The sequence below is a fragment of the Bufo gargarizans genome, chromosome 2 (genome assembly GCF_014858855.1).
Source record: "Bufo gargarizans isolate SCDJY-AF-19 chromosome 2, ASM1485885v1, whole genome shotgun sequence".
NCBI lineage: Eukaryota > Metazoa > Chordata > Amphibia > Anura > Bufonidae > Bufo > Bufo gargarizans.
The window spans coordinates 624,443,905-624,468,832 of record NC_058081.1 but is presented as its reverse complement, the minus strand read 5'-3'; the positions used below and the strand labels follow the sequence as shown (position 1 = coordinate 624,468,832).

The 24,928-nt window shown below is 39.9% G+C and overlaps 1 protein-coding gene across 10 annotated transcripts in view; it reads right to left on the bottom strand.

The window, feature by feature from the left end:
- The window catches only part of PRDM16 (PR/SET domain 16), a 533,907-nt gene that overhangs the window by 21,096 nt on the left and 487,883 nt on the right, over window positions 1-24,928 (bottom strand). For 3 of the 10 annotated variants that reach the window (XM_044282118.1, XM_044282126.1, XM_044282128.1), the window contains 8 exons: window positions 20,935-21,133; window positions 18,349-18,496; window positions 18,131-18,229; window positions 15,653-15,806; window positions 11,728-13,147; window positions 9,488-9,575; window positions 2,846-3,015; window positions 2,372-2,449 (listed from right to left, as the gene is read on the bottom strand). In XM_044282118.1, coding sequence (XP_044138053.1) covers window positions 2,372-2,449; window positions 2,846-3,015; window positions 9,488-9,575; window positions 11,728-13,147; window positions 15,653-15,806; window positions 18,131-18,229; window positions 18,349-18,496; window positions 20,935-21,133 — 2,356 coding nt within the window. The remainder of the gene's footprint in view (window positions 1-2,371; window positions 2,450-2,845; window positions 3,016-9,487; window positions 9,576-11,727; window positions 13,148-15,652; window positions 15,807-18,130; window positions 18,230-18,348; window positions 18,497-20,934; window positions 21,134-24,928) is intronic. The other 7 variants (XM_044282119.1, XM_044282121.1, XM_044282122.1 and 4 more) reach the window with 7 other exon arrangements.

Genomic DNA, 24,928 nt, shown 5'->3' with positions numbered 1-24,928 from the left:
GTCCGCCCCTGTCTCCTCACATCAATAAAATGTAAATTCATCATAAATCTGTGTTGTTGCACTTTGCATTCCACATTGCCTTGGAGTGATTGTCACATGTGTACTGGGAAACCGGGTGGGGGCAGTGAGGCCCATATTAAGTTTTGCTATGGGGCCTTATGAGATCCGTGTATGCCCCTGGTCCCATGAGTAAACAGGTCAATGCCACCCACATGATCAGAAACACTTGTGCTGGTGGAGGCTTTGCTCCTTCCACTATCAGTCTGTGATATGTAATTGACATCATTCCTCTTTCCTTACTGTACATGATGACACTACCCCTACTAGCATACCCCATAAGGGAACAGGTCACTGTCCCTCACAAAATCAACACACTCTTCTCCTGTTGCTGTCTTCTACCTCCACCCACTTAAAAACTGAGGACGCAAGGCTATAGTAGGAATTTCTAATCTCCTAGGATGAATAAACTAGGATGGGTGCCTGCCTTTTGTGCAGTCTCTGAATGCTTTTTGGTAGTGACAAGCCCTGACCATATAGGTTGCAACCCCTTTAGGTCAACCCTGCAGGCAAATCCCACAATCCTATTCAGTTTTTCCTTAAAACCAGTCTTTCCTTAAAGCCAATGGGAAGTCAGAAGCCAAATTAGGACAAAACGTAGTAACTCCAACATACACAGCATTTAACGATATGTGCCAGCTAGGATTTATAGTATGTCCTATTAGTCACAGCACATGTCTTGTATAACTTTTTTTCCCTTCATTTTATATGTTTGTAATTGAGCTTTCTGAGCTGGCAGACATGACAGTGAAACTACTGAAGCAAATGTGATGATGATTGTTTTTTCTTTGTAAATTTCTTCCAACTTCCAAGCCATCACTGAGTGGGACTTTCATGGGATAGAACAGACATTGGCAAAACAAACTTTCAAAACAATTAAGCTGACAGTCACCGTTGTCAGAGAGTAAAAGAAATCAATGACAATTAAATTGTTCTAAAAACACCAGATCCCCTGAGAAATATTCTGACCAGAAGTCAGTCTATAGCAGACGTCTTACACAAAATACATATATTACATTTTTCTGGGCAAGCCAAGGGAAATAAATCAATGCTATTCCTAAGATTATGTTGGACCACTTTCTCTTGGACGAGAATATGAAGTGCATTTATCATGGAGGCAGCCATTTTCAGGGTCTCAACAGGTTCTCATGAGACTGCAGCCAATCAAGTTTCTGTGAATTTGTGGCATCATTAAACAGTTTTGATTTATTAGAAGAATAAGTGTTGTAAATGCATGAGGCTTTCTCATCCTATTCCCCATATTGCTTTACTGCAGGGGTATGCAACCTTGGTGAGGTAGAGCTCAACCATGGTAAAAACGTTCTCACACACAAGAGAAGTGACAGTGCTTTGGTTAGAGACTGCACTAATACAAAGTGATCATCATTTGAGAAGTCTTTCTCCATGATGCCTTTCCCCAGATGGACTGCAAGACACATCTGTGAAAAATGTGATTTGATGTGCCTGACTTTTTCAATTGTTGTCCAACACGGTCATTGTTAGTACTTAGTAAAATAGTTTTTGTGACATAACACATTTGTACCCTTTTAGTAAATAGTTTGGTTGTGAGCAAAGTGATGTATACAGTGATGTAGAGTCAGGAAAGGAAACTGCGGCGGGGAGGATCAGAAAGTAAACCAGGAAGCATCGGGGAGAAAAGTAGTATCTCACTGCTTTTTTATTACATGGTCCACTGCTGGGGAAGTATTTATTTCACTTGGAAAACCCCTTAAAGACATTTTCATCTACTCAGGATCTGGATCTAGATGTACTGATTGCCTACTTAGGCTTTAGTGCAGCCAAATAACATTGGGATGATGGTTTCACCTTGATGGTTGATGATAACCACTCTCTTTTTCGCTTTGTTAATTAGTAATATGATGCTATAGGACCCAAATTTCAGCTGTGTTATTCAAGTCAGCCTCTGTTTTTTCTTTGGAGATGTCTACAGTCAGCAGGTCCCAGTGAACCCCCCACTTGTAGCTAGAACAAATGGGATCTCTAGAGCAATCCACATATTGCAGATAAACTCCTCTTGTATCACTGTCAATCCAGAGATCTTTGAGCTAAAAGCTAAATCACTATGAATCTAGGTCTGTAGGACATGTCAAAAAGACAGATAAATTGAAGGGCCTCTTAAACTCATAACTACTTCTAAACCATGTCTGTCACCTAGTGTATGGTTGCGTGGCTCAGGGATATTGGATGAGATGATATGGAAAGTTATGAGATGATACTTTATCAACCCTCAAAGAATGATTGTATACAATTCTGTCCATATTTAGTAGTATAAAGAAATGCTGCTAAATCTCACCTGTATGGTTGTTCTCCTGTGTGGGTCCTGAGATGTCTTGTTAAATTTGCAGATCTTGGAAAGATTTTGCCACAGTACCTGTTAATGAGACAAAATACAAATATATATCACTCTATGTCAATGGCCAGATATTGACCTATGTTGGTGATATATGCTCAGCGTGGAGGAGACATAGGTGACCAGATGCAACGAGTCATTGAATATCAGCAAGATATTCCAAACTCTAGTACCAAAGCTGAAGTCAACAGTCACATTCATAATTAGCTAAAAAACTGTAAATTTAAAAAGAGCATTATCTTGTAATGAAGTTTTTTGGAACACATAGTAGGAGAGTGGGCCAAATATGCATTTGTACTAGCTTTTCTTATAGTCATATATTATAGTCAGAATTATGTATTATCATAACAGTACAGGAGAACATTTATGGGATGTTCACATGGTAAGCAGAATGGCTTTATATCATGTATAATGTACCTGCAGGTATAGCGTTCTTTTCCTTTCCGTAAGATTGAATCTGACAATGTTGGGGGTGGGGAGCGAAAGTTGAAAGGATGGTGCGAGAGGGACGGTAAAGAACTTCCTGTGTCAGATTTCAAGTTGGCAAAGCTTTCCAGCTTTTCAGTCATGGTTTCGATGGCTGACATCTACAGATAATAATTGAGAATATGTCAGAAGACCTGGTAACAAGAATAATATTTTGGAATCATAATAACCGGTTACTTACACCCCGCGATTTACATCCGGACATAACATATTAACATTGTTGTATATATTTTCTGCAATATGAGTTTTCAGCCTACAAACCCTCTGAAGGACAGTAGGTGTGCCTTACAAGCCAAGGACATTCCTACACCTTAAAGATAAAAGATCCTAGGTACTGTAAGTAACCTTAGAAGATACAGTAGGGGCAGGTCAAGGCTGAAAGGTCTTGAAAATCATTTAATGTTCACAACAGTTGTCTCTTCTCTTTCCCTAGTTAAACACTGATTACCACTATTAAGCAACTCTGCCTTGGTCAGGGTATGTAGAAACAAGGACAAAGAAACATATTGAATCTTTGGCTTGGGTGAAGGACAGCCTAACTCTCCGAGGTCCCTTTTAAATGGGTTGAGGATCAATTATCAGGGACCAATGTTTCTCCAAATCCTTTTTCCTGATAAGTGTCCCATGTAAACATTCATTCATCGGGTGATTGCATCTTTCATGTAGCACCTAAAATCATTATTTGTGGGCAACATATAGCTTTGTGTAGACAGAGATGTGCTACTGACAAACAATGGATCTGTATGGGGTTGAATGATCGCAAGAGCGATCCCCACGCTAGGGCAATGAAATCTTCAATTAAAGCAGCAGAATGAAAAATTGCTATGAACAATTTGATCCTGAAACCTGATTTTTGCCCTGTGCATTTGGCCGTGTAAATGTGCGCTAATGAAACCTAAATATACCTCTGTACAGGGGCAGACTGGGAACTTAAAGTGGTTCTGGAAAAAAAAACTAAAATTGACTCCATATTGTAGGTGGGCTCAAATTGACAGAATGCAGGCAACACAAGTAGGAGATGTCAACACATATAGACAGAGTCAACAGCAGACAATACCGCCCCAGAAGAACCAAATAGCACAGTGCAACACAAAATACTGCTGCCCCCACCGCAGTATTCAACTGTGAGGATGGTGACACAGTTGACTTCAGGAGGGCACCTGTGGTCATCAGCCAGGTGCATAAATACTTGATGCTCCCAAAGTTTATTAATACTGATGGCATCTGATCATTATGAACCTGGCCGTGAGGAGGGCTTTGGTGACACCCTGGGCATCGACCCACTGAGAAATTTTTCTGTAGCATCTATGGCCCCTGCCTCTGTAAGTTATATTACTCAGCAGGGGGCAACAAAGAACACAGAATAAAGCTCCTCCCAAGAGAACATGAAACCTGTGCATGATGGATGTGAAATATCTCCTCTATCATTTATTGTTAGTATTAATTGCTCTTTAATCACAACCTATACAGTCCTGTACTCAGGTCTGCGGAAGGGGCTATGCATTGGCTTTCCCCTTGCTACACTGCATCTATCCAGGAAACTCAACACAGATCCGATAACCTATCTGCAATTCTGTAACTTGATAGTCCATTATAAATCTGCAGTTTTCCTGGAGAACATAACCTTTGCTTTTACAGTTATAACTTGAAGAAGCTCCTTGCAGATTATATGCCTTTGAGGGGAAAATGAAATACAAGTTTGAACCAAAGCCAAAGAAAAAGCTAAGAAGACGGTGAGGGAGCGGAAAATCGCAGGAAGCCATACATCAAATACTAGATGGTCTATTGTACAACAAGGTCTGACCTTTTGCACGTTTACAATACATTAAGCTAGACTCTTGGGAAGACTGCAGCCAAGACATTGTTCTAGAAAGATATCATTATTAAAAAGCTGTTGCAATTAACAAATATAAATTGTAGCACGCTGGCAGCCATTCATGAACACTATTAAAACCTGTAATTAGCCATAAACAGTTTAAATCAATAGATTCATGCCCCCAGTGCGTACAGTCTGAAAAGACCAACATAAACCTAAGTTCTACGGTTTAGCCCCCAGTGACCATTTCTAAGTCACTGAGCAATGAGAGAGGTCGAAAATTAGCTGGGGGAACGTAACTAATTGTAACGGGCAGGATCTCAAGCCATATCACTGCATTAATTGACCAGCAGGGGCGGTAAAATCTCACTGTTTCTTCATAAAAATGTCTTGTATAGTCAGCCTCTGGGTTTTAAAGGGAAAGATATATTTTTTTATGAATCTCAGCCTGGAAATATTATATTTTTTTTTAAACTTGGCAGGAAAAAAATCATTGATCTTAAAGGGGTTGTCTTACTTCAGAAAATGGCATTTATTATGTAGGTAAAGTTAATACAAGGCGCTTACTAATGTATTGTGATTGTCCATATTGTCCTCCTTTGTTGGCTTCATTCATTTTTCCGTCACATTATACACTGCTCCTTTCCATGGTTGCGACCACCCTACAAATCCATCAGTGGTGGCCGTGCCTGCACACTATAGGAAAAAGCATCGCCTTATATAGACTTCCACGGTCCTGGCCACCAGAGTCTGGTGTTTCTTTTCTATAGTGTGCAAGCACGGCCACCACTGATGGATTGCAGGGTGGTCATAACCATGAAAATGGGCAATGTATAATGTGATGGAAAAATTAATCCAGTCAGCAAAGGAGGCAATATGGACAATCACTATACATTAGTAAATGCCTTGTATTAACTTTGTCTACATGATAAAAGCCGTTTGCTGAAGTGAGACAACCCCTTTAAGGAGGTCTTAATTTTATCCACTACACCCATTCTACAAATTAAACTACTGTTCAAATACCATAGTACAATAAATGTGAATATTCCCATGTTTATGCGGATTGTCATAGTGTATCCATCTCAGATCTATTTCTCTGTCCATCTCTCTGTCCATCCATCCTTCTATTCTAGCTCATAACTATTCATCTCATGTTTGTTTTGGTTTTTTTGTTTTTTGGGGCCAGTTTTATTGTGTGTGGGCACTTAAGCAGGCACTTTATTTGTGTGTGGAGCACACACTTTTTTCTGCTGTGGATTTTTATGCTGGAAAAAACACAGACTAATATAGTATCAGCAAAGTGAATGATATGACAAATCTCATGCACACTTTACTTTTCTCTTCCATGCAGAAATTGACCTGCTGTGCAGATTTTGAAATAGAAAAGTAACATATGCGAATTTTGGTGTGCATTTTGTGTAGAAACACAGAGAAATCCGCATGTAAATCCATGCGGAAACTTTGTTTTCAAACCAGCACCTTGCACACCAGGTACCTTAAGGGGGCACTTTAACTGTGTGAGGGGCACTAAGGGAGGAATCACTGTATAAGGGCAGTATAAGGAAACCAATTTTGTAAGGTGAAGGCACTAAAGGGGCACTTTTATTGTGTAGGGGTAGAAAGGGGCACATTTACTATATTGATGCCAACCACTAAGGGAACAATAGTACTGTGTGGGGAAGAATGGAGGATACTAGGGCATAATGATGTCATTATAATTACCACCATTATTATTAATGACACTGCCAATTTGGCACCATAATTTTTTTTTGGGGGGGGATGCAATCAGGCTCGGACTGGCCCTCCGGGCCGGGGATTCCTCGGTGGGCCCCCACTCTTCTGTACCCGAAGATAAGATGGAGGAGTAATTATTTCTCTTGTTTCTCAGGAGAGATAATTATTGTAGCCACTAAGTGGCAGTATCGCACAGCGATGCAGCCTCCTATTGATGTAAATTGTACAGGAGGCCGGCTGCTGGCAGTGAAGGAGGAGAGAACATATCTGGCCATCCTCCTGCCCTCCCTGCTGCTGATAGAGAAGGACAGAAGGACTCCTCTGCGGTGCTGGGCTGATTTCTCAGGTGTGTGACAGTAGTGAGCTGTAGGAACTGTAAGGGGAAAATAGGGGATTTGTTTATAGCAGACGCAGATCTATAATGTGTGCTGCTCTCTGCAGAGTTCAGAGTGGCATTGGGGGGACTCTGCCCTAGGTCCCTCCTATTCCTTTGCTTTAGGTACCCCCCATTAGTGCCACAGCTCCAGATGCCCCCACTCTAAATGCACCCCTAATATTGCATCTTTTCCAGTTGCCCTCTAATACCTCTGCTCCGGGATCACCACTATTACCCTGCCTGCACCCACATTCCTCTCTCCCATTTTTTGGAAAAAGTGGCAAGGGTGTAGAATTATCTGGTGTAGAAGCTTGCAATGCAGAAGGATGTGCAGGCCTACTCACAAATTAGGCGCATCCTCTGGCAGTCCGTGCTCTTATACTGAAATCTACGGCAGCTCTGGCCTGCTGTAGATTTCATTTTCCTTTTATGCCAGAAAACTGGCCTAAAGGAAGATAAATGTACCCGCTAACCGCACCCTCTCCCCACCCTCATCACGCCCCTTTATCGGAAAGTCATGAGGGTGGCGTAAAAATGCTACCTTGTACCTTCATTTAGGCACAACTGTAGCATTACAGGTTATGGGGGAGGGTGAATAAATTTATGAAACTTTAGGGCTGAGGACTTTTATTATTGACATCATATAGGTGGCGCTCATGTGTTTGATATCCTACTGTTGACTGCTTCCTTTGCTTTTTTTTGCTCTTTTTAAACTGACTGCTCTGTCATATCAGATCCTTTACAAGTAAATCTCCCCACTATTTTAAAGCAGACAAACACAGGATGTTTCTGGCGGGCCCGCTGCCATTATCCAGTCATCTAGAAGGAAAATCACTGGAAGTTATTAACTATAAGTTGGCAGGGATGTAAAACAATGATGGGTCTATGTTTAGCAGTGAGGTGGGAAATTCTGTGGATTTCTGTAGAAGAATGACCTGTTTAAAAAAATATAATTGTGTAAAAATGAAAATAAATTCAATGTTCTTAGATGATGGCTATTAACTGTCTTTGTCTCCTAAACAATGAAGTCACCAGAAAGATTTTACTCATAAATGATCACTTCCGTTTATGGCTACATAGATGTCCTCATAATCAATGGTAGATGTTCATAGAGATATTCTCTTAATGGACTTATGCCATTTTTTTTAAAGACAGCACATAAATATGTAGGGCAGCCTGGATTGTCAGGGCATGCTGAGAGATGTAATCTCACAACTGGAGTGCCTCAGGTTGGAGACCACTGCCATAGACTAGATTAGTTTTCTGATGGTGGATCTTGCTGATTTTGACTGGATCCACCAACAATGTGACTTTTGTAGGGGATGCAATATGCTTCCCCAATAAACGTATGAACCTATTTCTTCAGCCAGAGATGTCTGACAGACACATAAAGTGGTATTCCAGGTTTTGAAATTTTTAGTATCAATTGACGAGATACAACACATTATCATGTACTAAAAGTGAATGTTTGTCTGCAATGCCCTATTTTCCTGAACTTCATCATCTTCACGTGTCATTTTGTGCTGTACTGGTTCCCTATCCTGATGACAAATCTACATCTAAGGAAAGTCCTATAAGGCTCTGCTCTGTAGACACAACATCATCACTGACTTTGCCTCTTTGGGCGGTGTTCTGCTTATTCTCCTGGACCCTGCACTGTAGACATGATGCCAGCAATGATTAATTGCATTTTTTTCCAGCAGGGCTTCAAGCAGGTTTAGATCTGTGATGTTCGAGCTGGGAGAGGAAGGGAAGGCAGAGATCAGATGCTACAGACACTCTCCGTGAGTCTTGCGCTGGGATGGAAACACAGGGCGTGAGTCACAGATCCAAGGAGTCAAAATCCATTCAGCACTTCCCCACCTGACTTATATAATGCAGTAAGGTTGAATTCTGGTGTTATTTTTTATTTCTTTGTGAAACTGGAAATGCCCTTTAAGAGGTCACCTGTCCTGGTATGTTGGTTTTAATAAATGCTTGCATTCCTCTTGTAATAATTCTGGACGTTCTATTCTTTTGACTCTATGCAATAAAGGTCCATCTGGGTGTTACTAGCTGGAGGTTTGTTCCTGCACAGTCTGACACTCGCAGCACTGATTAGATGTGGAAAACCTTTTAGAAAAATGCTCCCAACTGGTACCACTAAGAAGGACCTCTATTGCAGACTGCTGATGATTCATTCAGAAGTAGGAATAAAAGACGGCACAATATAAGGTTATATGAAAAGATGCTCTAGAATTTGTTATTGTGTGGGTAAAGCAAGTTGTTACTTACAGACACATCAGGAGAGTTGACAGGTCATCTTTACTCCCTCCCTTCTGAAGTAATGGCTTCACTAAACTAAGCTGTGCATATGACTGTTCTAATAGGATTGTCTTTTCAACCTCAGCAGTCTACATCTATTATAGGATGGGGTTATACTCAGAGGATAAATATGAAGACACTATTTTCCATCTTATTCTAGAAAAATACCAGATAATGTGACCAATGAGAACTTGCATACCATATCAGGTAAACTCTACGGAGTTTGGAATTGAGTCCTTGAAATAAGTTTTGCTTATAGCCACAAATGAAATCTTGGCATAATGGAAAGAAATAAGATATTAACACATTGCAGTGGGGGTTACTATGAAATAAATATGTTTACCTGGGGGTGAAAAAGAAGAGGAGATGGTCGTAAATACTTGTCCTTTAATGCCCCCACAGGGTCTGTCACCTTCCGCTTTTCCACCCTGCTGGACAGCAACACATAGGGTTACATACCCAAAATAATGACAGGAGTCGTAAAACATAATAACATGAGCAATGTGACAGCAATAACAACATGAGCCGTCTGGTTAAGATAAGCCCTTTAGATCATTCCCTAGAGTCCATAGAAGGGGGTCTTTTAACTTCCATCGCCATCAGCCAGAGCAGAACGCTTCTATGAAGAATAACTAATGTATTATCCTATTCATTTCATTGGGCAGCATACTATATTTATTTAATTTTCAGTGTGGCTAGAAGGAATGTATTACTTGCCACCTGCTTGCATTGGTGTTATCTCCTGGTGATGAAGGTGATCAAACCCTTAAAGGTAAACCCTGCTAGAAACTGGAATTTCCCCTTCATTTTTCAGTATATTTAGGATGATATGTCCCACAAAAAACAACCTTGGATCTCCATATTCTTGTCGAGGTTCAGTAATAGATTCTAAATTTCAAGGTAAATTTTCACTGTATTTTTTCTGTAGAATTTGTCCGGAGCTGGCAGGAAACATTGTGATAAAACCTTTGTGATATAACTATTGTGATATACAGTACCTAGCTGGCAAAGGTATTTTTTTTAATTATAGAACAAAATTATTAGCAATTGTAGTGAAGGTTCACTTCTACTGTAGTCTTAAAGGAGTTTTCTGGTACACATTTTATCCATGCCCTGTAACCCTCATCACTTAATGAAAGATTCATACCTACTTCCGGCCGCTCTGTCTCGCATTCCTTCATTTTACCATCTCCGGCTTGTTTTCTTCTGGCATGAATGGACGTGGTTACTTGAGGCATATTTACTGAAGGCAGTCATTAGCTGCAGTGGCGAATGTGACCATGTTCATACATGGCTGGAAGATAACAAGCTGGGAACCAGATGATGGAGGAATGGAAGCCACTGCACAGTATTGGAGAGGTGAGGTGGTGGTAAGTATGAATCTTTCAAAAGGGGATACATAAATTATTATAATTACTTGAAAACCCTCTTAAGGACATGTTACAATCATTGAGGGCCCCTATATTGATGCACGCATACATTGCTGGTCCAAGGTTCCTTGTGTCAAAGTCAAAGGTTTTAGAATAAAAAAGTAACAGACCACTTCTGTCTCCCTCAATGGCATCTTCTGGACCCTTAATATGGCTCCATTATGAAGGATCTTTATTTGCAGTGTACTTTCATTAAAGTGGCCATACTGGCCATTGAAAATGAACTCCCCATGTATGTACATTCTCAGTTCAGCCTAGCATACATTTGTTTTCAAAAAGGAAGAGGGAATAAGCCACTGCCAGACACCTCTGGTGGTGGCTTATCTTCATTGAGAAGAAAGGATCGGGCATGTTGAAATTCAACATTCTCAATAGTTTTTTCACTCAACAAGCTGAACAAATGCAAGCCAGGCATTTCATACATATTAGGTGGTTGGTCAGTCCTGCTGATATTGGCTGGTTTGGCTGATGGCGGCATAACACAAACATAGTAGTTGAGCCATTATAGCATCTTTCTTCATTAGAGCTCATCAACATGAGATAAAAGTTGTGCTGTTGGAAAGATCACATTTGAACAATCATCAAGCTTCAATGCAACATCTATAAAAAACAACAACTGTATAATGTAACTGAATGTACACTAAGGCTAAAACATACCCAAGCATGAATTATAGTACAGGATAATGCTCAGTTTACAAAATATGAATATAATAAATCATAATATCTCAATCCTATTGAGTACAAGGCTAGACCAATTGATATGTGATATATTGCAGTAGGATGAGAACATTTCCTGTAATTTAACAAGTTAACATCCTTTTTGTTCTTAGTGTAAGCCTCGGCTGTTAAAGACACTGAAATAATTGAAACCTTGCTTGATACGATGCTCATTAAACTGGTCAACACCATGCTATATTTAGCAGTGAGACAGAGCATAGACATAGCCATTATATGTGTCACAAGAAAAGAGATAAGATAAGCCTTCCAAATAGATCATCGGATTGTGAGCAGAACTCACCTAAAATGGAAATTTATTACAATTAGCATTAACATTCAAAGCCATAAATAAATAAAAAAGTAGCTAACTCAATTTACAGTAATTTTTCATAGAAGTCACAAAATAATTCTTGGTTAGGTAAAGGTATGTTAATACCTGTAAATGGGGTCCATGAAGAAGGGAGAAGGCTTTGCGTAGTGAAGAGGCGGCTGTTGGGGAAGAGGAGGCGGAGGGATTTTTGAAAGCATTTCACCAGACATGGCTTTCCTGTCACCATAGATATGGTTTTTACGCGTTTCCCTTGCCCCATTCTGACTGGCTCTACTTCTGTTACCAATGCTGAGGTCCAATGGTTGTTCCTCTCCTGAGGATGGTTGTGCCAAAACCTTAGTTGGTAATAAGGCTGACTTCATCTCTTTTGGTTTGGTCGTGAGATCAAACGGTGACTCTGAGCTTGAGCTGCCAACTTTTTGAAGATCTCTAGGAGACTTTGGTTCAGCTTTCACCAGCAAATTGTGATTCATTGTCCGATCGGTAAAAGCTGGATATAAAGAATGAGGAAAGTTCGGGAGAAACTGAAAGGGAAACATGGAATGATATGGGAGGGAACCCATTTTTTTTTCTTGCATGCCCATAAATCCAGGTCCAAAATATTTCTCTGCTATAGAGGCAATAGCTTTAATAGAGTCATTTGCTGCTCCCATGGATGGAAGTAACTGCTCTTCTGGTGGAGGAAAAAAGGAATGTTGAGAGTAGAAGAAGGGCCTTTCTGTAACATTGTTATTAGAACTACTAGAGACAGAGCTACTAACAATGTCCTGTTTGTTTTCTATGGATTTGCTCTTTTCTTTGTTTTTGTCTCTTTCACTATCTACATCACTATCTAAGTCAGACCCAGTGCCAGTGGTGGTATCCAGATCAGTCCCCGAGGTTGTGTTGACATCTTCAAAGTCACTTCCATCAGATAGATCACTGCTCCTAGACTTATGTTTCTCTAGGTATGAATCTTCCAAACTGTTTTCAAATTTATCCTCCAGTGAAAGTGGCTGGTTACTATTGCTACTGTTCAAAGACGGGATGAGGGAAAGTTGGGGGTTACCTATTGGACTGGGAAGCTTTGCTTCTCGTGTATGGTTCAAGGGGTTTTTTAACAGTGGAGAAGGAGGTAATAATGGTGGCCGGGGATATAACGATGGGGGAAAAATTCCTGGAAATCCTGGACCCAAAGGTGGAAAAGGTGAAGGTGCCGGTGAAAATGGCAAACTACCCAGATGTGCCCTGGAAGGAAAATAGTCATTGAAAGCAAGGCTAGAGTGATTCATGTTTGGAGAAGGTTTCGACTTGTCCATCAAAGAACTTGGTGTCAAGGGCAGGCCAGGCCCAAACATTCCACCAGGATTGTAATGGTTTTTGCCTTCACAGAAGCGCCGATGCTTGTTAAGGGAGGAGGTAGTGCTAAACATCTGTCCACAGTCTTTACACTTTATCTGTGTACGACAGTCTGCATGCATTCGTTTGTGGCGACACAGGTTGGAGAACTGTGTGTACGATTTATGGCAGACCTCACCTGAAACACCAACAGAAACCAAAGCAAAAACAATATAAAATAAAAACATATAGACTATGTGAAGAGTATTCATGATCTTGTGAGGTACACATAATTAGCAAAGTCAGGATACCTTACAAATGTGTGGAAGTAGTTATTGTGGATATGCAAAGTGTTTCACCATGCACTGTTAAATACTGTCTATGGGTATATCTAGGGTCATTTGTTATGATCTTTTAGTTGTTAAGTTTTTATTATTATTATTTTTTAATTTTGTGTATTTTACAAAGTAATAGCAAAAATATATTCTACTCTGAAACCTGTAATTACGCTAACATCCGAAATCTTTAATACTGGATATTACACGAGAGCCCATAGTAGATTATTTATTATCCACGATGCTGCACAATATATAAAAGCATGACGATTGTTGGTTCACTGCCCAGGATCTGCAGTTGGGAATGGCGGATTAACACACTGTGAAGTTCTAAGTTGGCAATGTACCGTGTCCCAAAAATGACTTTGCTAGCAGAAAATGATGACTATGTTATTATTCTTTATTTTGACTTTAATGGAACTGTCATGGGGCTCCCAGTGGTTGGTCCCGAGGAACAGGATAAAGAAGAGACAAGTAAATGACTCTGTTGCCCACATCTGGAATGTCTGACATCTGCGAGGGAGGGGATTCTATTCAGGGACACGGATGAAAAGGTATAGTGGTTTGGCTGAGAGCTAGAAGCTGCTCCATTTGAGGGGCAAAATAATAGAACTTGTCTGAAAGAACTTAAGGAACATGGAAGATAGACCTGCTAATATTACTGAAAGTTTCCAATTTGTAAAAAAAAATGTTGGGGGTCCAAATCAGGGTCACCTTTTAGTAGAAAGAGCTATGGTAATATATTTGCAACAAGTCTGGTTCAGATAAAAAAAATATATAAAAAATGATATCTGTACAATTGAAATGTACATAGATGTAGTTGCCTTTGTTATAGTGAATATTTTCTATCATAGAAGAGGAATGAAGTGTTGATTGAAGAGAAACTGACTGCAAAATTGTATACAAAAAGAACCCAGACCATCTATTCATTTGGGAGACGTGACACTGACGAGGAATGAAGCACAAAGGAGGAAATTATTTCACAGACTGAAGCAATATTTATTTAGGGCCTCACAGACATCAGAAATTCCTATAGTGAATGGAGACGTTCCAGTCTCATCATGATTATGGAGTACGATTACGTATTACAGTGGAGAATGAGACAGTTAAAACTAATGGGAATCTCTAATTTATCAAGATAAACCATTCCCCTAACGTTTCTACATTAACCAGTGGACTGTATACACACCCAAGAACATCCAAGAGCCTAGATAAGAGTCTCTTAAATTCCTTAGCCTTCCTTGGGAAATTAGTGAAGCCTATGGTGACTGCTCATCCCCTGGCCTAGCAACTACCTTGAGAACACTCTGTATTCTGTTCATATGTATCTTCAAGAACTCAAGTAGACACCTGAATATGTTTAGGCTACTTCCCTACCGGATGACTGCTCCACATCAAAATCTGCTTTACTGAAGGAAGCCATTGAATCATAATGAGTATGTGTTTAACGGTAATCTCATTTTAAATATCTGCTTAAGATCCATTTACCAGAGGGGTAAAAGATGGTTCTTAAAATGAATAACCTTGCACCACATTGTATAATATTCACTTTAAAGATGTACAGTATTAGTATAGTGATAGCACATCACTAGGATATGACATCACTTTCTGATCGGTGGGGATGTCACCTCTGGGGCCCCAACTGATCTTAAGAATGAAGGTCCTGCTGCACTAGTTTGGAGCTATGTCCCCTACAGTGTTTTATCTCTACATAGCTTATGAATGGAGCTGGCTGCAGTTCTCCGCATGTGTAGCCAGGACTGCTGCTGTGGAGGGAAAACTTAGAAGAGAATGTAGTGCTAAACTAGCCCTACAGCCCTTCTTTCATAGTGAGGGTCCCTAAAACACAGACCCCACACTGATCATAAAGTGTTGGCATACCCCAGTGATACTCCATCACTATAAGATTACAATAATCCTTTAAACAGAAATGCCAGGAAAAAAATGGAAAATTCAGCCTCTGGCCAGTCTCATATAATAGCTAGATAGATAGAAGTTGCAGTATTTCCTGTGTTGCCTGCCAGGCTCTTGGTTGTCTGGTTGTGATGGTCAGCACAGGCTTCAACAGAGGCCATTTGTAGAGGATTTAAAGAGGATCTTTGACATGATTCCATTCTAGTGAGCAAAAACTAAGGGGGGCATTTACTAACCTATTTATGCCACTTTTGTGTGGCAAAATGTGAGAAGGGGTGAGAAAAGAGAGTGTGCTGTGGCTGGGCAGCGGGCAGTGCCACAGGCCTGCAAAATTTATCTTTGTTCACACCAGTTTTTTACAGCTGCTTTTTTAGCCTTTGTCTAGAGTCAATCCACATATTTTGAGGAGTGGGAGAACATTCTAACCAAGACTGGAGGTTCTAGATACGAGCAAGACAACTTACATATGAAAGGTTTGACAGTACTATGAATGTGCTTATGTTGCTTGAGCCCTGACGAGGTGGCAAAAGTCTTGCCACAGTCAGGACATGCGTGTGCCCTTGCTCCAACGTGTTGGGAACGGATATGTCTCTGTAGGTTGCTTGGGTCAGTGAAGACCTAAAAAAAAATATAAATAAAAAATGACGTTACAAAATGTTAAAATATATTGAAATGTCAATTCTAATTATATACAGTGCTCAGTAATTGAATGTATGGGGAGAATACACTATGACCTACTGCAGCAAAGAATCTCTTCCAAATTCTTTGTTATCCTTTAGATTGAGAACAATGGTTTTTTAGCCTACAGGGTGATAAATCTGGCTGTAGAATAACATACTGTATGACTTGGAACACACAGTTAAACCTAAGAGCTGAATGATACATAGACAATGCTTTGACTAGATCAACTTCTGTCCAAATGTTTCTCACTAAAGGCAAAATTCCTATTGTGAATTTGCATTTAAGTTAATTAAGGGACTTTGGCAGAACACTCAGGCTCAATGATAGAAATATTGTGGGTTTCCTTAAAGAACCTTTTTGAATCTGGATAGCAATTGTTAATGCTATATCATTAACGTTTACTAAATATGCCATTTTATACTTTTGACTTTCAAACTGTAAGGTCGATCATACACATCCATAAAGGCAGAAATGCTACCTCTTGGTCATCCACGGGATTGTTTGTAGAAATAAACTAACTGCCATTTTGAAGCCAATCCAGCATGTTTTTGTCCTCTTGTTCTAAATTGGCTCTTTGATCAAATGATAGAACAATTTAAGCTAATCATGCCATACACTTTTTTTTGGCAAACCTCAGTCAGTCTTCTCCAAACATATAGATCACATTTTCATAGAGAGGTTTTCTATCTTGGTGGGCCATTCAGGTAGAAATCTCCACATGGCTAGACCTATGGTGGGAACCATATGTATCTGCTTCCCACTACAGGGTTCTGGCTCCTTCACTCCTGCACCGCTGTTGCAGCTCTCTAGTCTCAATGTGTCAACATCTGGTTTGATGGCCACTGCAGCCACTCACTGGCTGCAGTGACGATGCGTCCAGGTGTGCCAGGTGTCAAACCACCAACAATCTGATATTGATGACCTATCTTGAAGGTAGGCCATCAATATCTAGAGCTCAAGCAACGCCTTTACATTATTCAAATGTTCAAGCCAATTCATTCAATGCAAATAAAGATGATCATAAATGAAGTTGTATAATTAATTTATAGAACAGACATACATTAAACATCTCTGAGACCAACAAAGGCCACTGTGTAGTCCTAGGTTTAAAGGGGCAGCTTGACAAGAGTGGCATTTAATTCATGAAACTTTAAATAAGGGACTATTTCCAAAACCTGTCAACCATAAGATGCTACAGTCAGGGGTCATAAGATTAGACATTGCTAGAACTCATTATGGATTAAGCTCATATTTAAACTGTCACTATATAGGTGGGCAGAATATAGTATAGTAGAAATTCAGGCAGTGAAGGAAAAAAGGGAAGTAAACAGGACTTTCTATAGGCAACTTTTTAATACAGGCATATCCATCATAGTTATCTTCAACTGCTCTTATTTAATAACTTGCTCCATGCTGCCCAATTTCTTCATTTTTTTCTAAAGGCGAGACTATATATTTAAGGGATACCATGCAGTAATGTTGTGTCATATCCAAAGTACGGTAGGTTATATGAAATAAAACAAACACAAAAGTATTTACATTCATAGAGAAAACTCTACAAATCTAATGTAACCCCAGTCTCCAGCTGGAATATGGTGCTGTAACCCATTTTGACATATTTTGTTCTAGGGAACATGGGAATATTTGGCAGTAATATTAACACTGAGAAAATGGAAACCTTCATCAAATAGTTAACTTTTTGATATTAATTTGAGAAAACAAAATTCTATAGCACACACCTAAAGTTCAAATGTGCAAAGTTTTGGGAAGCTGCAAATAAGATATCACAGTTTTTTCTTGTTTCTCTTTTTTCTTATGCTATTGAAAGCTGTCCTTCTGACTAGGGGAACTGCGGTGGCATTGGGACAACCATTGTTCCTGATACACTGTCTAGATTACATGTATGGATCAAGTCAAGATGCCTTGGCTAGATAAAGCCACTTGGGTTTACTCCATTGGCAGGAAGACAGGAAAAGCAAACTGAGATCCACGGTGGTGTCATCTAACCAATGCAATGCAAGGAATGTCAACTGTTCTTTAGATATGTTCCCTAAGGGATGAGGAGCATACCTAAAGAACAATAGAGCGCTCTATGAGTCCTCCTGGCTTTACCACAGTTCAACCAGAAGAAGGAATCTCATAAAAATAATCAAATGTGATACTTAAAGTGTTTCAGAGATTAAATGAAGATGCCACCTGAAACCTTGCACTTGTGACCGTGTGTGATCATACAATAAATGTAACTATGTCATAACACTGACGTCTACTTTAGGTGTGTGAGGTTCCGCTTCAGTGTTGTTGTTGCAGTTCAAATATATGGGTAATCTGGAAGGAAGATCACTTGGGAACCAGGAATCGTTCTGCAAAGGACATACGTGAGACACAGATCATTCCAAGCGTCAGCCTTGGGTCACACGTTCAAGGACATCACAATGATAATGAAGAAAAAAAAAAACACAAAGAAATGGCTGATCAATACCTTTACACAGTTCTCACATTCGAATCGCTTTCCACTGTCATGTGACATTTGGTGGCGAATCAAGTTTGATTTCCAGTTGAAGGCTTTTGGGCACTGGTCACATTTGTACTCCCTCTCTTCTGTGTGTATGATCATATGTTGTTCCAAACTGCAAAGAACACACGGTTGACCAAAAAGTGAGAAGGATAAGTGCATTATTTATTTAGTACTTACATATTCTGCAGATCCATACAGAGATTGTCTTCGCTCACATGAGTCAAGTCTTTGTTTAGGTTCAAAATTTAAATTTTGATTTAACCTTTCTGTATGTTTTTGAAGTGTGGAAGGACTAACCAAAGAAAACCCAAGGAAACATCGGGGGAACCTTCAAACTCCATAATGTCTTTGGTCAGATTTCAACCCCGGACCCTGGTGCTACCAGGCAGCAGTGCCAACCACTGAGCCACCTGTATTACATTTTTTACCTCATTTCAACTACATAGATATTTATTTAAGCTTGGAATATTTGAAACAAGATGATATTCACTGGTCATGCAAGCTAGTCCTATTGATCACTAGGTCTTAAAAATTGCAGTACAGCAATAAAAATGGTATAGAAAACAAATGCATCAACAGATGTTTCAGTCCATTAACTACCAAATCTTTGTCCAATAAATAATTTTTCCCCAGTGTACTGAAGTAGACAGGAATCTGATGTTAATCTATATGAAGGCATTGTCTAAAATCCTGGCCTGTAAGGTCAAGATGGCAAGTAGGGTTTGTGAGAGGAGATGATTAAGGAAGACCACTTATGCACACTCCGATATTTTTCTCCATTTAAAGAAATTTGAGTGTTCTAGGCATCTAATACCAAGTGCACAGACATTTCCCATGCACTTGCCTTGTGCAGGAAACAGGAGGTATATTGAGGACAGAATGAATGCATCAAAATTCTGCATTTTACAATTAGCACACCTCAGCTCTTCACAAGATCATTGTCATATGTGTAGATCTTTGGCCCAATTCAACATCGGTTCTAATTTACCCGACATGACACACTATGAAAGTATCAAAGGGTGGATGACAACATGAGTTATGTTAGGGCACATCCCTCAATGACCATTCAGCCATGGGTTTTCTTAGACATAAATCCAAAAATAAAGACAGCACTTAAAGGTTAAAGGGGTTATCCAGTAATAAATATTGAGGACCTATCCCCAGGATAGGTCATCAATATCAGATCAGTGGGAGGCAGACACCTGGGGCCCCCCGCCGTTCAGCTGTTAGAAGAGGCCAGTGCTCCATGAGCATGGCAGCTTCCTCCTAGGCCAGGAGCTGGCTGCGCTCACCAGAGCTCCAGAGACCATGGCTGCCCCGTAACATATGATTGGTGAGAGTGCCGAGAGTTGGACCCCTGCCGATCTGATAATGATGACCTATCCTGAGGATAGGTCATCATTAGTTATTACTGGATAACCCATTAATCTGCATATTCAAGGTTTTATTGAATGACTGTGCATAGAGCAAAGTTTTAAACAGTAAGGCACCCTTCTTCAGGCTGGCTTTCTTCCACTACATCCGCTACATGACAGAATGCCTGACTGAAGAAGGGATGCAAATAAGCTCTTAACAAGCTCTGCCTCTAATGCCACCAGATGTAAGGCAGCTATCCTATAAGTCAATGTTTAGCTCTTAAAATAAGCCTTGAGACATGATTTGGATATTAAATTTTAAGAGCCGTACATTGACTTATAGGATAGCTGCCTTACATGTGGTGGCATTAGAGGCAGAGCTTGTTAAGAGCTAATTTGCATCCCTTTCTTCCCAGAATTCCAGAGGAGCATGTATGGCCTGTAAGTCTCCTCACACTGAGTAAGGTGCTCTCTCTCTAAGGAGAGTTAGTTCCCCCCTGACTGAAGAAGGGCATGTTATTACTCGAAACATTTCTTAATGCACAATCATTGGTTATGCTAGCTCAACTTTTGGATTTAGGACATGAAGTGACCTGACTCCAGTCATGGCCCACTACAGGGAAGGATTTCATAGACCACCACCCCAGTTATACAGATACATGTACATTTAGCAGTGAACTTTGCTAAAACTGTACACCAAGACCATATAATCAATAGAACTAATAATTTATATGTGCAATAAATAAAAGTAAATAATCACAGCAATTAATCCACTACAATTGCCTGCTTCAGACTTATGCTGGATCTTATAGGATCTATTGTCATTAGGCCCAATTATCATGTAAGCCGCTGGGTCCAAAGCAGTAGCCTCTGCTGGTTTAATATTACCTAGTAGTCACAGCTTCTATGACACAGGATTAATGAACAAGATTGAATTTAGGACTTGTGCATTCAGTGTAGTCTCTTTGTTGATGTTTTCCATAATTGTAAGTTGTCTAGCTTGTCTTAGCAGGTTTTTTACTGAACATATCATCATTCACTAGTGTAGCATTAAATGGAAAATAACTAAGCATTTCCATAATGATGCTGATAGTAGTCCCCTATTTATGTTGTCCAACCGTGACTGTGGAAATGGATAGATTTCACAGTATCATTCATATACGCAGCTCAGAAAAAGCAACAGTGTCCTACTTACCTGTACTTGTTGGGGAAAAGGCGCTCACAGTCCTTGCACTCATGAACTTGTTCATTATCAAAACCTTCTTGCTTGATCTCTTCGTTCAGAGACTCATATATGTGGTTGACTGTGTTGCAGGCGTATTTTTGGTGCCGCCTTAAATCAAGCTTGGACTGGAACAGTTCATCACAATCTTCACAGCGAAATGTGTGTTCTTCTGTAGATGAAAAACACATTGATAAGTCAAAACCCAACAGAATGCCAGTAATATCTTAATGCACCAGTAGCTCCCCATCTACACCTAATGTGCTCTACAAACTTCTGTATGGTCTTCATGCAGTTTAACAACAATGCAATAGCAGATTTAAGCTCCTGCTTGGCCAATGGTTGCTATCAAAGCCATCACTAGGAGTCTTACAACTTTGTCCTGCAGCAAGTCCCACCATGCAAGGATGAAACACTAGAATTAACACTCGGGTTGTATTGTTCAGCAGAAAGTCCTTCAGACAACAATTGCAGATCTTAATCAACGATAAGAGAGTGCTTAGGAGAGAACATGTTACTAGCATAATATATACAATAAATGATTATCACCAAGGTCAAACTCATTAAAATAAGGGCAGCTGTTAATAGGTTTACGAGACGGCATCCTGGCAGCCATGCCAAGTCAAACAATTGGGTCTCAGTTGTAAATATTTCAAAAATACAAGTTTTTTAAAAAAAGAAAACAAGGGATATCTAAGCCTTCTCTCCACCAAACGATTCAGGGAACAGAAGCTTCTTAAGGTATTTAGCTACTTTGCACTTAAAACATCTTTCGGCAATTAAACTTTCACTCTTATGCAAACAGCTTAGAGCAAACTTTCTGCATGTAGCAGGCTTCATTAACTCCCAAGGTAGATGGTAATTAAGCTTTTTGGTGTGGATTTATTGACACTGGCAAGCGTGCCACATGGTGCTGGCACAGGGAACGTTATGATAGTAACATTTTAGCATCTTAGTGCTTTGCACAGCGACCTCCTGTTTAAGGACTGGGTTGGATTCCGGCAGCCTCGGGGTATGGTGTTATGAGGCATGCTACAAATTATAAATCTAGTGCATAACCGTATGCAAATAACCGTAAAAAGGTCACCGTCTGCAAATAAACACGTTCATTAACTGCAACAAGCATATAAATAAATAGGGGTTTTTCATTTCTTTTATTACGCTGGACTGCCATTGGATACAGGACGATTGACCAAAAAGATATAGTAGGCTATAAAGATCTTGTATAGAGGAAGATAATCATTTAACTTTCCTAGGGCCCTAATGGGCAAATAGTTCTGCATCTTGCTTGTTTTTTGTATTTACTCTATATATCTATTTCTAATACCCAACATCTATCAATCTATCTCTCCATCCATATATATATATATCAAATATCTAGCTATCTATTATCTATGATCTATTATCTCTATGGAATATTTATCTACCGTGTTTCCTCCATAATAAGCCCTAGCGCTATTTTGCAGGGTTTTTGGAGTAGGCTTAAGATATAAGCCCTACTCCAAAAATAAGCCCTACATACAGCTGTATTTTATTTTATATAAAGGGAAAGTGGGGTAAAAGAGCAGGCTGCAGCAGCAGCAGCTCAGGAGCGCTCACTAATGGCTCCTGAGCTGCCATGAAACTGTGGACGGGCAGCACAGGCTTCAGTGAATTAGCCTTTAGTGAAGCCGCCAGCCCGCGCATACATCGCAGCACTAAGCAGCACCTGACAGGGGGGCTGGTGTCTTCACTAAATGCTAAATTATGCCGGCGCGGGCGGGCCTTAACTTTCACGTTGGGTGGGCTAGCGGCTTCTCTGTATGCCCTGTACTGCCGACAGCCCACACATTCTTACTTACATGAATGAGGCAGCAGGAGGATCTCCTTCTCCTCTCTGCTGCCTGGAGGAGCTCCCTACATCCCTCCCGTGCCGTATCTGCTCTCCCTGGTACCGTAGATTGTTGCCTAGGTCCCTTGGGTAAGGACAGCTCAGGGGCAATATACGGTACCAGAATGAAAAATGTGTGGCAAATATGACTATAACCCCCCTCATCCATAGGTGCACCCATGTACTGCAGTATATTGGTGCATTCCTATGGTTGAGGGAGGTTATAGTCATATTTAATATAAACACTGTCCATGGACTGTTCTGTACTTGACATGTGTCTATATAAAATATGTTCATGGAGCCCAAATAATAAGCCCTAACCCTTTTTTCGGAGAGAAAAAATAAATAATACTTTGTCTTATTTTCGGAGAAATACGGTAATATATATTTAACATCTATAACATCTATTATTTATCTATCATCTTACAATTTTAAAGTACAAATTTTTTATAATATAATTTTGCCACTACTTATTAATTTAGTCACAAAGGACAATAAGGAAATAGACATCAGCAATTCTTTCTGTCTGCCCGTTATTACTTCCCTACAGGATGTCCAGTAGAATGAACAATAATGGGAATCCTGACCCTTAGGTGATCACTTGAGTTAATTTAAGAAGCTGGGAAACAAACTGCTTCTATTGTGCACTTTATAACTATTCATAACAGCTTCTCCTTCAGACCAAGAAGATACGATGCTTCACTTCACATAACTATACTTATAGTTTATTAAGTATGTGGCATTAGTGCACAAGATAAGAATAGCTGAAAAATTGATTAAAAATATTTAAAAAAAGGTTTTGTTAATGAGTATCTATGCAGACAGGAAATTATCAGATTGACAGAGATGCTGTGATAGAAATGTTCCATCCATGCCTAGTCTTCCTAGTGAGCCGGTGATGAACCTGGGGTTTTATACAGCAGCCAATCTGAAGAGGCAGACCTGTAATTAGGAGGGAGGGAGGGAGCAGCAGCCTGAACCAATGATGAGACAGGGGTGTGTCTCAGACTACCACAGACTCCCTGTAGGCACTGTAGCCAATCACAGATCACTGCTCTGTCCTAATGAATTTAAGATAAAAAAAACAGAAGCAAGCACCCAAGAAAATAATAGCAGGCATCACCTATAAGTAGGGACTTACAATATCCTAAGCTGTACCTTGACAGTCACAAGAGCAAACAACAGGTATATGATTTTCATCTGCTTATTCTAATGTTTGAAGACTAATGTATATCTGCCACAGGGGAAGATGGATCAGTTGTGCTGGAATTTCCCTCCGAACCAGAAAATTATGGCAGCTGCTTAGCCCTAATTTTGAAATAACTTGTGCTTTCAAAGTAAATAGTGATTGCATTGTTTTTGTAGAGAAGGTAGGAGGTATATGCCCACTGCAACCCTTTACAGGAAAGAAGTAAACCGGAAGATCCTCACAGCCAAATTTTATTTGTCTGTAGGAATGCCTCCTAATGTATACCAATCCAAGTGCACCTTGAATAGGTCCAGAGTAACAATAAACTTTTGTGAATGGATGCTTAAAACACCTGCTAAAAAAAGCTGATTATTAAAACTTCCTTTCTCCAATTACAATAGGAAGAGCAGCTCTGGAGCCCTAGCTACTGCATTAACAAGTGAAATATTGGTGTAAACAAAAACTGGCCACATAGAATACAGCTATCATTTGAATGGACAGCTTATCCCTAGTCTCCCCATAAGCTTGACCTGGCTAATCATGCATGTTTATTTCAAAGTGCATTCACTTCAACATCTTGAGATCTTCCAACAGATCAAAGGGTCAGATATGCTGAAATCCAAAGTGCTGGATCTATATTTTCCCATCATCTGCCATCAAAGACTACATAGCAATCCTGTCCTAAACATGGCTGCTGAATAAGAAGTGTGTGCCACACCAGTTAATTGATTTAGACTGGTATTGCAGCCTAGGTCTATTGAAGTGAATGGAGGCATCAACCTGTAGACAGGTAAGGTGCTTTTTTTTGGGAAGTAGGTAGCCATATTCTAGTCCAGAAAAAACTCTATAATTTAGATACTCTTCACCCCATAGAGATCCAGCTTACTGACTGTAAGCATTAACAAATG